Source organism: Sinohyriopsis cumingii, chromosome 6 (genome assembly GCF_028554795.1).
Source record: "Sinohyriopsis cumingii isolate HCF-2022 chromosome 6, ASM2855479v2, whole genome shotgun sequence".
NCBI classification, from domain to species: Eukaryota; Metazoa; Mollusca; class Bivalvia; order Unionida; family Unionidae; genus Sinohyriopsis; species Sinohyriopsis cumingii.
In genome coordinates this window covers 96,232,568-96,253,422 of record NC_142966.1, presented here as the reverse complement: position 1 = coordinate 96,253,422, position 20,855 = coordinate 96,232,568, and the positions used below count along the sequence as shown (strand labels likewise).

General features: G+C 33.2%; 1 protein-coding gene across 4 annotated transcripts in view; it reads right to left on the bottom strand.

The window, feature by feature from the left end:
* Positions 1–2,439: 2,439 nt before the first annotated feature.
* The window catches only part of LOC149797492 (stromal interaction molecule 1-like), a 201,859-nt gene continuing 183,443 nt past the window's right edge, over positions 2,440–20,855 (bottom strand). For 3 of the 4 annotated variants that reach the window (XM_089962302.1, XM_089962303.1, XM_089962305.1), the window contains one exon: positions 2,440–20,157. In XM_089962302.1, the coding sequence (XP_089818428.1) occupies positions 19,767–20,157 (391 nt within the window). In that variant the 3' untranslated portion in view covers positions 2,440–19,766. The remainder of the gene's footprint in view (positions 20,158–20,855) is intronic. The other variant, XM_089962306.1, reaches the window with a different exon arrangement.

Genomic DNA, 20,855 nt, shown 5'->3' with positions numbered 1-20,855 from the left:
TCAGTCTCTTAAATCTCCAGCATTTGAATTATTTCCAACCTCAGCATTCTGCACAGGAGGCAAGATCTCCAGTATTTTTGACACAATGTAGCAAAAATGATAGAAAAGATTTCATAAGCTTTGTTCTATTTAATTGACTTTAGGATTAAAAATTGAATGACCCAGTATCAGACAGTAATGAATTCTTTTTGGTTGCATCAGAATATGTCTAAAATGTCTAACAATGTCAAGTAGACTGTCAGTGACTTGTGTTGTACAAAAATCTTCCAGAATTTCTGTCTGATCTCCCCAAATCCTCAAATACAGATTAATTACCCATAACAGATTTATATTCATGGTCATAAATTTTCCTGGCCTTGTCAAAATATGACATTTCTGCAGGTTCTTATATTTTTGGATTGGGGATGAGGTCCAAAGAATCGTCATTTCTTGGGTCTTTACATCTGCAGCATGTTGCAAGGGAAAAACCCATACATACATGTACCTCACAGAAAATAGTCGGTCCACAGCACTTCCTAAATGTGAAGTTCTAAATATTTACAGGGTAATGATTTGAGTAAATAATTCAAATATAATGTAGTCTGCTTTTGTAAAATTAAAATCAATGGGCTTCTTCTGTACACTAAATAGAAGCCATCCACAAAGTTTGGTAACTGTTGATAGTGGACAGCTTGAGTTATTGTGCAAAAACAAAATTAATAACAGCTAGAAAGACATATGGCCCAAAATCCAAACTGCTTTATGGAGAGCACATCAAAACATGTTTTTATGATAGATTCACCTTTTTCTCTACTTACCCAGCTATCTTTATACCTGTCCATCTGTCTCTACCTAGTATAAATTATTAATTAATAAAAAGCAAACAAAAATAAATACAAATCATGTGATGTGTGTCAAGTTTCATGCTGCTCTTCCAAGTAGTTTACAAGAAGTAGTGACAACAAACTTGTACTAATGTATGGATGGAGGACAGACAAAAGGATATCCCACAAGTTCTTCTGGTCTGTGTGCTAAATACGGTTTACACACACACACAGACATATATATATATATATATATATATATATATATATATATATATATATATATATATATATACACTTTATGCAATCATGTATTACTACATATACTACTGTTTTGATCTGCATGAATGTTTGTAATTTGTTTATGTATGTACTCTGTAAAGTCGTGTATAATTGTTTTAATGATTGCACATTGTATCATCTGTATACAATGTATGCTTGCAATCTGTCTTGTGTATGAATGCCCAAATTGTTATAATTATTAAGTAGTTCGTAGTTAAAATTCAGGCTAGCTTGTATTTTATATGGTGTAAGCATATGCACCAATTTGAAATAAAGACTGAGCTTCAAACAAAGTGAATTTGACACTGTGTTACACACCAGGAAATACACTGAACACAGAATACAAGTGGTCCACCATATTTTGGAATTAAGATTTTCATCAGAATTATTTCTGAGTCTTTTTATGTAGGGGCCATGTTTTTAAGTGCTCAACATTATACTTTCTCAGTAGAAGATGGTTTCTTCCATGTGTCATTCTTGTCAAGTTAGCAATATGTTATGACACCTTCCACATCAACTTAAGGAACTTTGTGACATCCTCTCCAATTAACACAGTTAATGTTTATTTTTTTGTTTTTTTTATTAATTGTCAGAATAAAATCTTCCAGTAGTGCCCCTTGAATTATTCCATTTTTGAATGGAGTAGACCGATTTGAGATGGAAGTGATTGGTAAAAACGAGGATTTTAGACCACTCAGCCACACAGGGCTACTCTTTCAAGTGTCATTATTGCATTTTTCTGATGTATATATTTATTCCATTTTTAAATGGAATATAAAGGAATCTCTAGAAGAACAACATATCAACACCCTTTATCTTTATTACAATATAAGAACTTTCTTGTAATTTAGTAATCATGTTTTTAAAGTTATCATGCTCATAACTGAGTGAAATTTATTTTTCGTTTTTGTATATCGAACCACAAGTCCAAGGCAGACAAATATGAATTACTCCCAGATTTTTTTTTGGACATTCATGTGAAGTCAATGCAGTATGTCTTGCATTACATTTCTCTTTGGACAGAGATAAGTAACACTACGTCTTTTAGTAAGTTAGGTACTAGCTACACTACATGTCCCATTCACAGATATGGTGGGGGCACAGCAAAGTCAACTTTAAGAGAGTTTAACATTGTGTATATAAGTATGTTGTATGTTGGCAGGTAGGTAGGAAGGTATGTAATTATGTATGTAGGTACTTTCGTTGATATATGTAGGGATGAATAAATGTATGCATATGTAAACATGTCCTTCTGTATGTTCTATACATGGATGACTGAATACCTCATCTGGATATTATTAAGAAATGCACAATTATGATATCCAGCAAGCAAATAAAATACTGCAGCAGTAAGTTAAATTTTCAAGTTTTTATTTTACAACTTCATTCATTTGCCCATTATACCAGAACATATAAAGTAAGTAAATCCATAAAATATTTAGAAGTATTTACATAACATGATAATTTTAACACATTAATACAGCATAAATGCACCGCAGCAATAAAAAGTAAATAGTCTAAACATACAATAGTTTGCTAACATCCAAAAACTGTATCGTAACAGTGGTTTACTTGTTAAAGAATATCATGCTAGATTCAAACAACTTCAAATAATTAAGGTTCTATAGGAACACAGCAAAGTTTTGTTAAATACAGATTTTGTTTAATTAACACTTATCTGGCTGTAATCATTACAATTTATAGTCCCCTTAATGTCTAGTCTGTTCTTTTTAATCTTAATAACGTAATTATTATTAAATGCTATCTCCGTCATAGTCCTCACTATACACTACCTCATCATACTCAGTATACACTACCTGTCATTGTCTTCAGTATATGATGCATCCATCATTGTCCTCAATATAAGCTATCTCTGCCATAGTCCTGTCCTCAATATATGCTGCATCCATCACTGTCCTCAGTATATGCCACATACGTCAATGTCTACAGTATGTGTTGCATCTGTCATTGTCCTTGGTATACACTACCTGTCACTGTCCTTAATTTATGCTACCTCTATCACTGTCCTCAGTATGCACTACCTCTGTCAATGTCCTCAGTACATGCTATCCCTTTGACTGGCCTTATACAGTACATACTACCTCCATCTTTGCTGTCAGTATCACCTTTGGATGTTTATGAAACTGGGACCTGGGGGACTAAAAATAAGGGAGACTCCAGCAAATACTGAATAATAATAATAACATTAATGATAATAAAAATACTTGATATATAAAGGGAAGATCACTCTTACCATAATTTTTCTCCCACAAAGCCCATTAGGCAGGGAAAAAAAGTAACAAAGTGAAATATAGAAAAATAAATTTTAAACCAGTCAAAAATGAACAAAAACCAGCATGAAAGAATATAATTTGTACCAAAGTTTGATTTACACAGCAAACCATTTTAAATGGGTTCTACCTGCACCACACACTTTATACATAATATAACAACCTGCATAGACAATTTTACCTGTATGCTGAGTATTATAAATAGCATAAGAATGAAAACTCTTGATTTAGATTCATCACAAACAATGGGCAGTTCAACAAATTTCTGAAGTTTCATAATTAAATTATATTTTTAGGAAGTTTCAAACTGGTCTCACCTATAACATATTACATCATTAAACCATAGCCCTATATACCATTACCTTTTACCTTTTTATCCATTGGTCATCTGGAACTTTGCCACTGGGATAAATATACATAAACCAGTCAAAGAATAAACAAACAAAACACAAGTTCAAAACAGACCTGAAATACTAGTATGGTTCATTTTAATGCAGCTGACCCTTTAATTAAGGATATCTGTAAGTGTTCTAAGCATACAACCTACATAGACCATCAAGTTTTTATTTTTTATATCCTCGTATTTTCCATCTAATAAACTACACTTCCAATGTAATTCTCATTATCACATATCATATTCAATGTAATATCTGCCCTGTGTCCATAAGAAATCATTTATGTGTACATTTTGTGAGTTAATCTCATAACAGACACAGATCAACAATGTCATACAGAATGCTGCAATCATGTGTTTAATTTTTTTAAATTTCAATTACTGGCAAAAAAAGTTGGTATGCACTTATTAAGGGTAGATATTATATAAAATATGGTAACTAGCATATATACATGCACTGAAGTGACATCCAGCTGCAAAGAGAATAGACCAAAGTCTGCTGTTGCATAATGTGCTGGAAGATCTGGGTTTATGCAGTTTATAAGGTATAATAAGTAGAACTACACAGACCCTGATCTGGTTGTGCGATATGCAAGTTTGCAGTTGGACCCGACATACAAGTGAGTATATATGGCATCATTTTAGAGGCCTTATACAAAGCACATGTTCATAATGAGCAATGTATCAGAGGCCTTGTAACAGAAAACATGTTCATAATGGGCAGTTTTAAATTTTGTTCTTTTTTATTTTGAATCCATAATATAGAAAGGACAGCCACCCATACAGGTCAAACTTGAATGGTTCCATGATCCTTTATCTACTTTGACATTTATTTTGAATCCATAATATAGAAAGGACAGCCACCCATGCAGGTCAAACTTGAATGGTTCTATGATCCTTTATCTACTTTCACATTTATTTTGAATCCATAATATAGAAAGGACAGCCACCCACACAGGTCAAACTTGAATGGTACCAGAATACTTTATCTTCCCTCGCAGAAAGATATCTCTGTTCAATAAATGAAATGGCATTGTAACAAAAAGTCTCTCTTTGCATAAGAACAGTATAAACATGCTCTTTTAAAAGCATATTTGTGATGACGATAATTTTAATCGATCTGAAACAAAACTGGTGATATGAAACTTCAATATACAGACAATATATAGAAACATTACATACACAGCATACTGAATAAGAAAAAGGGAGTTCCAATTCCAAAACAAGAAACAAGGTAATGAGATCATGAAAAATAACTACAGGATGAAAACTTCATACAGGACTCAAGCACTGACTGCATATTATTACATGTTGAGCAAGGATTGGTAAGGAATGTATAGAACAAAAATCTGTCTTTCATATCCATGGAAAACACCTGCAAACAGACCCTATTTGCTGATGCACAGTGCAGAAGGTGCGGTTGCCTTATACTGAGGTATTTGATGCCTAGTATTACTGAATAATGAAATGGGATCCATGACCATACCTACCTTTTAAAAAGGAATACCTTTATACTGAGGTGCTTTGAAGTGAGGGAGTACTGTATTTTGAGAGCTGGATAAGACAAACAGTCTTCAGGACTCACAGTACTAATTCAGTTCCCATAGTAAACCTATACATTCTACACAAAATTCAATATTGCAAACAGCCTCAAAGGTTTTATAATCTAAAATCTCAATCTGAGGACAAATGAAGATAATATTTAGTGAAACCAATGTACTCAGTTCATTCTACTTATGACTGCAAGTGAATGCTCACTGATTCAGAGCAGCTTGAGCATCATGCAATGAAAGACATGGGTACAAACCTTTTTGCAGCAGAATGCATATTACAGAAGATCAAATTCTGATAGTGATAGTGCTATAAGAAGGGTGCATGATATTAGATCAAATATGGCATAAAATGGGTGTATGGTATTAGATCAAACATGGTACAAAAGGGGAGTTCAACATTATATCAGATATAACACAAAAAGACCATATGACATTAGATCAGTTATGATGGTATAAAAGGACTGTATGACATTAGATCATGACATGGTATGAAAGGGTTGTATGGCATTAGATCAAATATGATGGTATAAAAGCGGTATATGGCATTAGGGGTGTATGACATTAGATCATAACATGGTATAAAAGGGAAGTATGGCATCAGATTAAATATGAAGGTATAAAAAGGGTATATGGCATTAGATCAGTTATGATGGTATGAAAGGACTGTATGACAATAGATCATGACATGGTATGAAACGGGTGTACGTCATTAGATGAAACATGATGGTATGAAATGGGTGCATGACATAAAATCACATTTACTGCTGACTATTAAACATACTGTCCACAGTTCTTCCACTGATGTCAAAAGCTCATTGTGTGTATATTAGGATGTCTAGAGAATGTTGTTTTGCATCTTCCATTGAGGTCAAACTTTCAACTAAAGTGCTTTTAAACAAAATTTCCCTCATTTACAGCAATAAATTTATTTATTCAACAAATACTTATTATTTATGCAAATCTATTCCCATGTTTTGTCATACTAACAGATATGCATCTCACTGACTTGACAGCCTTGTCCACTGCCTATTTTAGGAACGTGCTGCATCCTTCTTTTCTTCGGGTGTACCCTGTCTTAAATCCCCTGAGGTTTATTACATTGTACATTTAATTCATTGCATATAGCATAATACAGGCCTACTTTGCACCTTCAGTTTTAATATTATTTTAATGCACTGCTGGGGTTCAAAGAAATGCCCACTTTTCATGAGGAGGGTACTCTCATAAGAGACTATACATTGTTCTTAAAATGCTCCAACAGGCAACCAGCACCTTGCCATGACATGTCAACCAGCACATAGCCCTGACAGTAACCAGTGCGATGCCCTGACAGGCAACCAGCACCTTGCCCTTACAGGCAATCAGTACCTTGCCCTGACAGGCAATAAGCACCATGCCCTGACATAACATGAGCACCATCCTCTGACAGGCAACCATCACTCTGCCCTGACAGGCAACCAGTGCCATGCCCTGATTAGTGGTCTGGGAAATGCTAGCTAATTATGTGGCAGCATGATATAGTGATTGTCAAACTTCAAATTTTATTCCCTGAGCTACTGTATATGCTTCATGACAGCAGGATAGTGTAATGGTAAATGGGATTTTCTGATACTAAGTTTGGTCATGATTATTTTTAGTATCTAATATACGGGTTGTATAATCATTTGCCATGTTTATATTATGTCTTGTACTGGTAATATTATATAAAAATACTAGTGTATATGGTGGAAATTTCTGTATTAAATTTATTGGATTTTTTTCAAGTTCTTAATGAAAAAAGTGATTTATGCTTTTGCAATCTGTTCTCTTTGTGGTCATATTCAAAAGCTTGTTTTCATATAGATTTGAGGTAAAACTCTCTTGGAGAAAAAGAAGCAATTAAAAGACATCACAACTTTTAAATTTGAATTTTTGGGTGAAAATATTACTATTCAATAGCAAGTAATGTGAATTAATTATTGGTATTATAAGATTTCATCAAAAGAACTTGAGCAGCAATTAATATCATGAGAAGTGTTTTCCAAGATACACAAATTGGGTAAATATTTTCACCCTTAATTTTAATAAATCTCCTCTTAAAAAATGAGTGTGCACAAAAAACTTGCACAGTTGATTTACTGTTAATCTAAGTAAACCTTTATCATTCATCAATATTAATCAAGCTCAATCATTATCAAGTACTAACATTTTGCAATCAGATGCTTTCACTGATAATCTAATTTAAAGACATTTTACTAATTGCACTTAGAAAAGTTATACAATGATGAACATGCAGTTTTGTATTCAGTGGTAGCGCATATAACATAGTCCTGTTATAACACATGACTACTGCTGCTGTAGGAATAATAAACATAAACAACTGTATATGTTTAGGTCTGTTGAAATATACTACATTGGGTATATTAATAGATTTGAAAAAAAAACTGCCTCCCTCACACTTTTTTTTAAAACACCTTCCTTTTGAAAATGCAAATGGGAATGTTTCCACTCTTCGTGAAAATCCTGGAGAATCCACTAAAAAAGTAGTTCCCCACTGTCAGGTACCTCAGTATTGCATGGTCCCTTGAAAACATGGACATGGTCATGGATTCCATGGTATTTTATTCTTGGCAAATTACAATCCAAGTACAAAATCACATTCACTATTACACAGTCTTGTCCTATACATGGCATTTTCACCTATAACACAGTACTCATTTACGATACCCATAAACAGTGTTATAGTGAGGGACAACTATGCATCAAATTCTTGAATAAATCATATTCATTTCCAACAATGTAATTAAAGACTGGCAGATACTGCAAAGACTATGCTGCTACACTTGAATAGGTTCCATGACTCTATAACATACAGTAGTAACCCAAAAATGACAAAACTTAAATTTTGATAGCAATTATAACATAGTCTCTCTTTTAAATGTGGGGGGGGGGGGAACTCACTCACTCAATACAAGCAAATTTTCTTTTAATTTTATGGTTTGCCAAAGTGTATAAAATGTTGACTGTTTACTGTTTATGTCTCTGCTGTGTTTTCTGTACATTTACACTGAAAGTCTCTGCTGTGTTTTCTGTACATTTACAATGAAAGTCTCTGCTGTCTTTTCTGTACATTTACACTGAAAGTCTCTGCTGTGTTTTCTGTACTTTTACACTGAAAGTCTCTGCTGTGTTTTCTGTACATTTACACTAAAAATACAAGTTGTGATGTAATTCTCTTCAGTTAAGAAAGCACATACTTCAAAATTTTTTGTTTAGTCCAAAGTGGGATTAAAGAGTAGTTCCTTTGCATGACAGGTTGACATGCTACCACTAAACCATGTGACCGACAACATGGCAGATTGAATTCTTTGGTCATAATGTTCCTGACGTATATTGAAAAAAATTTCTCGAGTGATAAAATTGATAAATCATTCCAGAATTATATTTATAATATTCTGCCTTGGAAAATCCACTAGTTCATGGACTAGCATGAAAATAAGAATGAAAATGCAGCACCTACATAAATCCTGTTATACAGTTTAGTAGCAACTATTAATCAATGGCTAACATTATTTGGAACATTGCTTGGTCAAAAGTGGCAAAGGAATTAGGATAGGAAAAATCCTTCATATAAATAAAACACTGGTTAGGCAGCAGGTATGACACTGGCAGGATATGGCAATAAACATGCACAAAAAAAAAAAGAAATCCAAATTTAACAGTCGTATGAAATATTTACAGCAATACCAATCATAACATGCAAAGTAACATCAATAATTTGCAATACACACGAGTTTGCATAAAAATGGTTGAAATAGACAAAAATATCTTCGATGTCCCATGACATTAACAGACTACTGACCTATCTCACAACCAACTGTACCAAATGTTACACTATATTTGCAGCAACGCTATAAGTACAGATCTGGGTGCATACCATTTACAGTTGTATTTATATTACAGTACTCACAAAAAATAGTGCATAAATATAACACATAAAGAAAATAAGGTAGTGCATGTAACATACTGTGAAACAAAAACATTTCCAAATGTCTGTTACTGAGACAAAACATTGAATTTACAATAAAACAGTTCCAAATGTCTGTAACCAAGACAAAACTTTCTGTATTTACAATAAAATAGTTCCAAATAATTTTTAACAAAATCTAATATTTTCTATTCGATTCCTGCATCAAATTTATTCATTTGTGATATTTGTTCTTATCTATTGGCTATTTATTTACAATGACAAATCCTTACACATGAAATATGTACACTTGTTCCAATGCCAGGATACTGGTCATTATGGTCACAATTTTGGATTATTAATTATTTTTACAGTAGAATACACCTTTACTCTTTGAATGGCATGGGTGCAAGTGCAAAATTCATAGACCCTGATCTGCCATGGCATAACATTCTGGTAGATGATGCATGAAAATCACAAACTTCTGTGCGTGAGTTTAGCTTCGAGATTCTGTACCAGCCATTTAAAAGGGACAATAGTTTTGTGTTGTCACTTTTATTGGATGAAAATGAAAACTCAGTCTCAGACTGAAGTTCCAAGATTTTCACACCAGGACATCAAAAAACTAATTAAAATGATTAGTCCATATCTAGTCCGACAGTATATTATATGGTATCAGATCTGGACCCATGTACGTTGCTCGAAGTTGAGTAAATATTCAGTCATAGTGTGCATGTTATGGCATATCTTTTTTCACAGGCAATGATGTGGGGTATGCATTCTGACGATATTAAAAATTATACACATTTGTTGAGGCAATTACGAAGTTTTACAAATCATTAACCTCATATTGACCGATCCAAAGAGGAGATTAATATGACAAGCTTAATGTTTCATAAACCTGTGCAGTGTATTTGTTACAGAATTGTTCCAATGTCATTTTAACTGCATGACACTGGCAACTTTATACTATCATGACACATAAAAGTCAATGATGTCATGAACTTGTGATATGAGTCAATACCACATATCACATGACATCATACCATCCAATAAACAAGAGTCCCTAGAAGGGACAACATTCTAATGGCTGAATAGAATTTCTGGGAATTCAAGATCTGACTTCTTTTTAACTGCTGAGTGTTCAAACCATCTCTATTATTTATGAGCAATAACAAAGTTTTCAAATTAGCTACTGTTGTAGCCATACTGGATGTAAAAAAGTTTTCAAATTAGCTACTGTGGTAGCCATAATCGATGCAAGAAAGTTTTCAAATTAGCTACTGTGGTAGCCATACTGGATGAAAGAAAGTTTTCAAATTAGCTACTGTGGTAGCCATAGTGGATGTAAGAAAGTTTTCAAATTAGCTACTGTGGTAGCCATACTGGATGTAAGATTGTCAGTTTTTAATTATGATCATTAGGTATTTTTGATTCTGAATATGACCACTGAGTCCAGATTCTGAAGATTACTACCACTGTTGAAATACTGGAAGTCAGATCAACACCATTTTCATTAGGACCAAATAAACATTATACAAAGTCTTTCAGCAATAACCCCATGACAATAAAACTTTCCATTCAGGAGAAGTAGCAATAACAAGCTGTTCAAAATGGTTGTCATACTAGACATAAATTAGCTTTATTTTCCTTGTAGGACAAATCAAGTCTTTCAGTGAAAATACCATGTTGATATGACCATTCATTCAGATGTAGCAATAACAAGCTGTTCAAAATGGTTGTCATACTGGACATAAATTAGCTTTATTTTCCTTGTAAGACAAAGCAAGTCTTAAAGTAGCAGTAACAAGCTGTTAAAAATGGTTGTCAACTGGACATCAAATTAGCTTTATTTTCCTCGTAGGAAAAATCAAATCTTTCAGTGAAGACACCATGGGACCATTCATTCAGCAGCAATAACAAGATTTTCAAGATGGCTGCTGTTTTAGCCATATTTTAAGCCTGAGAGGTACCATTGTCATTTATGAGCAACTAGACACCATGAGTGTTCCCCATGTCAATCTTAATTTCCATCCAGGAGAAGTGATAAAAAGACTTCTACATAAATGCATTAACATATCCCCATTTTTTATGCTTTCTAAATATAATTTTAACCACATCGTGTGATTGAAATTCACAATAAATTGGGATTTATAGAGATGGGATTCCATGCTTTGGAAAATACTGACATGTGGATATAACATCTATATCAAACCAACCATGCAAAATTGAATGGAAAGGTGATAATAGTGAATGTTTACTTTGACATTTACACAGTAATTTGCTATTTGGCAATGTGTAATGCACCCCCCTACAAATATTACAGATTTGTCATCACATCATCAGGTATTTACCTCTGTCAAATGCGTGTACCGTATTTGCTGGCCTATATGTTGATGTGGAATACAAGTTGAATCAAAAAATTTGGCAAATTTTCCATCCTTCATCCATATATAAGACAATGCTGAGAATAAGACAAGTCCAATCAATACCTCAGATTGTGCTTTTCACTTCGTTCCACACAGCATCACAAATTTTATCCTATCTGTAACTCAGGATCATTGAATTAACTAAAAGTAACTAATTTGTTTCACACAAAGTATTTCAAATATATTATGTACTTTTAGCAACATATAATGATGCTGACCTGAAAATTTATTGAGTTGCAGATAGGATAAACCTTGCAATGCTGTGTGGAATTAAATAATAACTTTTGGTTTCATAAATATTAAAAGTATGACTGTAGCCTATTTTAGATTACCAGCACACAAAAATTGCATCATTAACACTTAAATGCTTTTTCCATTATTATTTTTTGGGGGGGAAAAAGCATTACATAGAGATGGATGCACATGTACTCCATCACATTTTTCTTCTTGCACCTTATGATCTAAATAAAGTATGGTCCAATATATGAGAGAGGGGGAGAGTAAGAGAGAGAGTTCAGCTCTTCACATTTTTTGGTTGTTTTTTTAATACCTTATTGTTCCCATTTTGTCGAAGATTTTATCAAAAAGGGAACATTAATAAATGAAACAGTAAATGTACACTATGAAAATACATCCCATACTCCTTCAGGGTTTAAATATTCACAACAGTTATATCCATTTAGTATCAAGAATGACCATTTTGTATGCTGTCTAATTTACTCTTCCTGTACTTAGGCAGCAATTGTTTTTCTTTGCTCATGCCAGATGTACTTTAAATTGCTGTCGGTTCATTGGCAAATTAAAAAATGTCACTCACTGAGAAATTTACACATGTAACCACCTGGCATTTCCTTTCATTATATGGCATGGTATTCCTAATACCCATGGTTAGTCTCATTTCCCTACTGGTAGTCTGGCTAATCTGATCTGGTCTGCAGAATCTTGACCTCAAACAGGTGTTATCTTGGAATGACCGAATACATCCATAGCATATTTAATTAGCATGTAAAGCTACAAAGCCATGTGATTCTTTTAATAATTGAATAATGGAAGTGGAAAAAAAAATTAGAAGGGATTGCTTAACTAGTGGTATTAATTGATACTGGAATATAGTACTGCACTTGTACACAAGTAAAATCAGTCATCAGGTAAGTGAACAATACAAATTTACAATCATGAAGACATCTGTCTGTCTGTGCATCTCTCTCTCTCAATGGGGCATATGATTTATTTGATCATTAGGCGCAAGAATAAAATTGTGAAAATGTCTTTGTTATAGTTATTCATCTTCGAACTTGTAATTTCTAATGCACATATATGTAATCAAATTTAAACAATGTATATTACAAACAACGTACATTACTTGTGTGTACTACTTTAGCACAATTACATCTGATTTATGTTAATTTTTAATACTGATCATCATGTAATTGTTTAAAATACTCAATGTGGGATCCTTTGTTTTTTCATATATGATCTCTTCCCCAAAGTGAAATATTTAAACATTATTTTTTGTACTCTTGGAGAATTTATTTTCCATGTTAAAGTGATTCAGATGACATAACCCATACAAAAGTTGATTCGGAGTATAAGATGAAGCTTTGATTTTCTGGTCAAAAAGATTATCTTATAGGCCGGCAAATATATTATCAGTCTAAGCTTGAAATGGTAAGCAGAATAGACACAGGAGATCATAAAACTCAGAGATTAAAGTTTGAGTTGGAACTTCCACCATCAGCAAATCACAAATTAGCTTTCAAAGGGACATCATTTATATCATTATAATGGCTGAAGCAAAATCCCTGGCTCGGAAGATCTAATACACAAGTTTTATGATTTTCTGGCTCTGGCACATAAGAAAGCAGATAATGGTTTACAAACTGTTCTCAGTTATAGGTGCGTCTTGTATGTATTGTTGAAAACAAAGTATGGAATTCCATCAGCTGCTGTGAACATTGTGCCTTACATAAAAAATGTACATATTCTGAAACAGGTAATTTTACCATATATGCATTTCATTTGCATTTAGTTCACATCTGCATTCTGTGTGCATTCAATCCAAATTTGTAATCCATCTCTCAATTCATTTTTTTTCAGATCTGGCCTTACAAATGCATTCTGTTTTTGCATTTATCCCTTTCATCCATTACTTCCATTTGCTTTTGTTTAGAATGAAATGGAAAAGCATTTATCAAAGTCAGGTTGTATGTCTTCAAGTGTTAAAGGGAGAGAACTAAAGCCTTTCTATCATGTCTTAGAAGTGTTCTTTAAGGAAATGGCAAAAGCATAGAATGCATAAGATGGCACTGAATTTAAAACATAAACCAGACCAGCAGTATGTGTCAAGATTATAGCTGTTGAGTTTTTGACAGTAACTTTTTTTGTCTTGACAAATACATTACAGTTTTTAAGAGTTGGAAAACACTTACCGAAAAAGAATCTTATTTGAAATATCATGAAAAAGGGCTGCAATGTTTACCAAAATCTCTGAATTTGTACATGGTACACAATAATCAGAAATCAATACAACTAGAAACTCAGCCTTAAACTTGATCTGACAGCAGTTTAAACGTAAGCCATTCACAATGGACCTGCTGTACCATGCTCAAATTGTGAAGGTTTTTCTTGATGTGTTGTCACTGAATTCAGTGTGCAAAATATATCTGTGTTGAATATATCTAACAACTAAGGTAAAACATCATTAGAATGATTATGATTTTGTTCAAACTATACACATTATGAAAGAAATCCATAATGCAATTGGACATACTGCCTGGTCATGAACTTAGGATGTCTGTGTTGGATATACAAGGACTGAGAGACTATGCCACGGTTTACAAACTTGAAATGGTGTTTCTTTAACTAAAATGTTACTCATCAAAACATCTCTTAATTAATGTTTTTTTCTAAGGAAAAAAATATAGTTTAAAGAATTAGCAATGATCAGATCAGTAAATCGTCCAGATCTGTAAATTATGCAATGTGCAGTACAGTTTGTTCTCATACACTTCTAGTTTCACATCAATTTCCATATCCAGCATCTTTACATGCAAAAACTAAAGCCTTAGTTTGCATTTATCACTGCAGCCTTATCTTTCACTTATCATTACAGTTTTAGCTTTCATTTATCAGTTCAGTCTTAGCTTTCATTTATCATTGCAGCCTTAGTTTTCATTTATCATTGCAGTCTTAGCTTTCATTTATCACTACAGTTTTAGTTTTCATTTATCAATGCAGCCTTAGTTTTCATTTATCATTGCAGTCTTAGTTTTCATTTATCATTGCAGCCTTAGTTTTCATTTATCATTGCAGTCTTATCTTTCATTTATCATTGCAGTCTTAGTTTTCATTTATCAATGCAGTCTTAGCTTTCATTTATCATTGCAGTCTTAGTTTTCATTTATCAATGCAGCCTTAGTTTTCATTTATCACTGCAGCTTTAGTTTTCATTCATCATTCCAGCCTTAGGTTTCATTTATCATTGTAGCCTTAGTTTTCATTTATCATTGTAGCCTTAGTTTTCATTTATCATTGCAGTCTTAGTTTTCATTTATCATTGCAGCCTTAGGTTTCATTTATCATTGCAGTCTTAGGTTTCATTTATCATTGCAGTCTTAGGTTTCATTTATTACTGCAGCTTTAGTTTTCATTCATCATTCCAGCCTTAGTTTTCATTTATCATTGTAGCCTTAGTTTTCATTTATCATTGCAGTCCTAGTTTTCATTTATCACTGCAGTCTTAGTTTTCATTTATCATTGCAGTCTTAGTTTTCATTTATCATTACAGTCTTAGTTTTCATTTATCACTGTACCCTTAGTTTTCATTTACCATTGTAGTCTTAGTTTCATTTACCATTCATTCGCATTCATTCTTCATTCCATTTTCATTGTAAAATTAGCCATTTCAGCATCTATATTATCACATTATGCTTCCATCCAATTTAGGAATGTGTTTCCTCAAAAATATGGCAGAAACACTTTAAAAAGTCCCAAAATGTACCAATAAATATCTCACAAGAAGAAAAATCAGATAAAATTAAGAGACACTTTCATGACATATTGGAATTCTTCTGTATAATCAGTCAGTCAGGAGACAGACAAACACTTATGGTCTATATATTTTACAATAATGTACTGAAATGTATCTGTGTGACAAAATGTATACTGCCACAGTACTGATATCACCTCTAAACTACTTTCTTTTCCATTTACGACACATATCTGTGTTTCCATGTCTAGGCCTAATTAATTTTGTCTTCCTTTTTTCCTCTATCTCTCTGAATCACAACTAACATATCTTAAAATATAAAATTACAAATATATGTAAGCAATAAGGTGTTATAAGAAAATTCCCAAAACTCCAAGAACAAGAAGTAAGCATCAATTTTTAACTTACTGTATATACTTGCTTACAGATCTAACAGCAAGCAACATAGACTCTGACCTGCCACTGCACATCGCAAGCAAATCAGGGTCTGTACACAGTTTGAAGCATTACATGCAAGAGATAGATTTGTAAGAAGTCCTAAATTATTTCAAAATTTCATAAACTCTTTTTTTTGTATTGTATTCAGCTGTTATCCACATTAGCACAGCTTGGAAAAAATCCATGCAAGCTGATGGTTTTGCTTTAGAAAAAAAAATATAATAAAAAAAAAATCTTTTATTTTATTGAGATATAAGGAAACATTTACGAGTGAAGTAGAAAATTACATTGTCACAAGTGGTGAATCCATAAGTGTCAATACAAAAGGTTTCCACAAGAGAAATATTTTCTCATATCCACTTAACTAAATTTACACGTTCAATAATAATGTATTCTTTGATCTGGATTAACTTGATGTAATTGGCCTTCACTTATATGGCAGAACTACTGAAAAGTATATTACTTGATATGAATAGGTAATTGCTATTATTTCTATCTTCTCTACCCAATAGGAAAGAAAGCTTGTTTTGAAAATATTTTCACAGGTGAACCTTATCCTCTGAACAAGGAACCAGTGGACATCACAAAAACTAAAGCCTACATCACTGATCGTCAAATGAATCAGTGTCTTAAAATTACTTCTTTTTCCTTTTTCACCTCTAATTTTCAGTGATTTGCATAAATACTTTGCATAAGTCTAAAATAACCATTCTACCAATATCTACATTTACTTGCATAGTAATTTCAATTTAATCAAATTAAGGACTTCCTGGCAGCAAAGCATCTCTTTATCCTTTCTAAACATTTAACAGTACATGTATTACAATATATGCACTGAAGGTCATTATTATTATCATAAATGAATGTTTTGGTTAAGAAATTACTCACTACATCACACTGAGGACATGGGAGCCAAGTACCTTTCCAAAGGACACACAAAGGTAGCTGACCCAGGCTGATCTTGATGGGTACTGAACCTTGATCCTGGATTACAAGTTAAAAACATTGCCAACAGAGTTACTGTGGTTCCCTTAGACCAAATTTGGTTTTGTTTGTTTTAATGCCATTTTTCAGCATATGATAGACTATACATGGTGACCAGTATATCCAGTGGAGAAAGAACCCAAAACAGATACCAATCCATTGGAAGCTATTGGCAAGCTTTCTCACATACCCATGCTGACCAAGCCTTAGGCTCAAAACCATGTGGACAGCAGTAAGATGTTATTGATCTGTCAAGGTGAGTGCCTTTGACCAATCTTGTAACCACACCCCTTAATAAACATCCTCTAACTGACCTTGACCCAAGTTCGAAATGCTACAGAATCAACTTTGTTAACTTTTCATAATTATTCCAAGTATGAATAGAACCAGTTGTGTTCACTTCTGAATGACTATTCTCAAATATTAATAGAATAATCAAGGGTTTTTGTAAATATAAACAAATGAAATAACTTAAACAAAACCTCAACAGAACTGTTGATACTACTTCCACTGCTGGCAGAAAAGTGACTGCTATGTCTTCTTTTCCACAAATGATGGCTCGACAACAAAAAAATCCGTAACCTGATTAGCACATGGTTTTACAAGATAAGTATATTCTGTGCAAATTTAGCATAGTAAATTTCACACAAGCCTTATTGACCCTACTCCTCCAGTTTAAATCCACAATTTAGGTCTAACTTCCTTGAGCTGGATGGGCAATGTCATGTAAATTTATTTAACTTAACTTTTCATAGTCTAATGTTTATGTTCACTACAGACCTGCCAATCCTAATAAACCTTAACAGTATGGGGATTCAATATTTTTATGTAAGTTAGACCAATTTTCTCTTGGTGTAACAATGTATCACATACCGCTATTGTTGAATATTAAAAAACATGCATCTGAAAAGCTCAGAAGTGGGATCTGATGCAGGAAAGGCAAAATTCTGTTCAGTTGAAAGGTTCATATAAAACACTCAAACCTTAGTGACCTTCAGTTTCATAAACTACAGTTCCAAACTCCATGTAGGTTAACAGCTTCTTGCTAGCTATTGCCACTTATGTAATCCTTGTTTGTTTTATTTTAATTTTATGTTGTGGCAGCAATCATCTCTCTCATCAGAGTACTCAAATTGACATGACGTCCAATGAATGAACCATAGGCATATAAAAGTATCCCAGGTACTACTGTAAAGATGTCCAATAAATGAACCATGGGCATATAAAGGTATCCCAGGTACTTCTGTAAAGATGTCCAATGAATGAACCATAGGCATATAAAAGTATCCCAGGTACTACTGTAAAGATGTCCAATGAATGAACCATAGGCATATAAAAGTATCCCAGGTACTACTGTAAAAATGTCCAATAAATGAACCATGGGCATATAAAGGTATCCCAGGTACTTCTGTAAAGATGTCCAATAAATGAACCATAGGCATATAAAAGTATCCCAGGTACTTCTGTAAAGATGTCCAATGAATGAACCATAGGCATATAAAAGTATCCCAGGTACTACTGTAAAAATGTCCAATAAATGAACCATGGGCATATAAAAGTATCCCAGGTACTACTGTAAAGATGTCCAATGAATGAACCATAGGCATGTAAAAGTATCCCAGGTACTACTGTAAAAATGTCCAATAAATGAACCGTGGGCATATAATAGTATCCCAGGTACTACTGTAAAGATGTCCAATAAATGAACCATGGGCATATAAAAGTGTCCCAGGTACTACTGTAAAGATATCCAATAAATCAACCATGGGCATACAAAAGTGTCCCAGGTACTACAGTAAAGTCAGTCTTGTTCCCTCACCAATTTAGCTGAATTTATGAAGAAGACCTGGACCCAGACAAAACTCAGACAAGCCAATATCAAGATCTGACATTTGCATTTTCATATATTTTGCTATTATTCCAAAAGTCCTTAACTGAAGGGTAATGCCTGTAAACATTGGGTCAAATCATATAGGCTGGCAGGTCTGCCAATGAGAGCATAAGAAATACATCAGTGTGTTGAGCAAATAATTTAATAACAATTGTGAACAGTGTTTGCCCAAGAAACTCTATTTAGGCTATAAACCAATGGAATAAGTTTTATTTCAGAACTGCATAACATCTGGCCTTAAATCCTATGCAGTCATTGCCTTGTAAGTCAATAGTTTAACCAACGTATCGCTCAAATAACATCAAAAACAATGATTTCTAGAACAGCAATGTTCTGAAAAATGGCCATGTATATAACAGTGACAGAAAATGGACATTACAATTCATCATTACATATGCATACATCTCATTTTCCAGACAGTGAATATTGCTTGATTTCAGAACATAGGAGTGCATAAAGACACAAACACAACATTCCCTCACTATAATGCCATCCATCATAACCTGGTGCTTGCTGTAAAGGAAGCGTAATCATGAACTCCATTTCATTAAAAGTGGTGGCAAAATAACGTTCAGTGTACTTCATTATATGGAGTGAGTACTGTATTAGTTTTAATATAGAACAGCTCATCTTAATTGCAATCAACCAACAGTTTTTATATAACCACACTGCGCATAAAAACATTTATTTTTCTATGAAAATATATGAGCTGATAAAAGGATTTTTTTTTTACATGAATAAAGTTTTATAAACAATTTTGAAAAATTTCATCCAGTTGATGACTTCACTTTATCACTACTGTCCAGTTTTCTCATAAACTTTGGTAAAAATTTAAGTTTCTTCTTTCTTTTCTTCCCAATGTCCCCATCGATTGAATCAGTTGCCGATACATTGTCTTCCTCACCAGCTGGTCCCGAGGACTGCAGACTTGTCAGACTGGTTTTATGATATATATTTTCCTCTGAATGACTGTTTTCTATTGCAAACTGGTTCAGTGGTTTATTACTGCCATTTGGACAAAGATTTCTGGATGTTATTACTGCCATTGACTGAGATTTATTCTTTAAACCTAAGGATGGACTAAACTCATTGGAGACAACTCTAATTGCCTGGGATGAAGGTAAAGATTCATTAGGGGATTCAGGGGAGCTTGGTGTGCTGTAATGTAAAAGACACATCACAAATTAGCAAATAAAATAAAATAAGTATAAAATGTCATATTTTACTATTATAGAAATTCCAGCAGCTGGATTATAGTACTAATACAAATTTTCTGGTTGAAGCATGTTATAAAAAAAAGGTAAATAAAAACTGAAAATAAAACAGAAACCATAGAATTCCACATATATTAGGGTAAATAAAACCCGAAATAAAAAAATACTAAGCCAGAGAATTCGGCAGATATTGGGCTGCTTTTCATGGCACTGAAAAAAAATGCACTTCCAAAGTTTTCAACTAATAAATTTTCATTCGCCTATTATTCAAGAAAAGGGTTTACCTTAATTTAAGTCTCATGCAACTCAGTAACTTAACTTTAATTACATGTACAAGATTCACCACCAACAATTTTTTGTGAAACACTGCCTCACCTGTAGATCTTAGTTTTCTTTCAAAAACATTGAATTACAACTTTTATTACAAAGTTTTCACACAAAAATGCTAGCATGTATGTGCTTATTTATATGTCATTGCTGGCGCTATGCACTGTGACTCGCACACTTTTCATCCCTCACCAAGAACTTTATGCACAAACAATCATTACTTGAAAACTTAGTGGTATAATTTGCCCATGAACTTCCTTAATTTAAAAGTATCCTATGAAAAAAATAACTTTTGGTTTACCCCATAACCGCAGG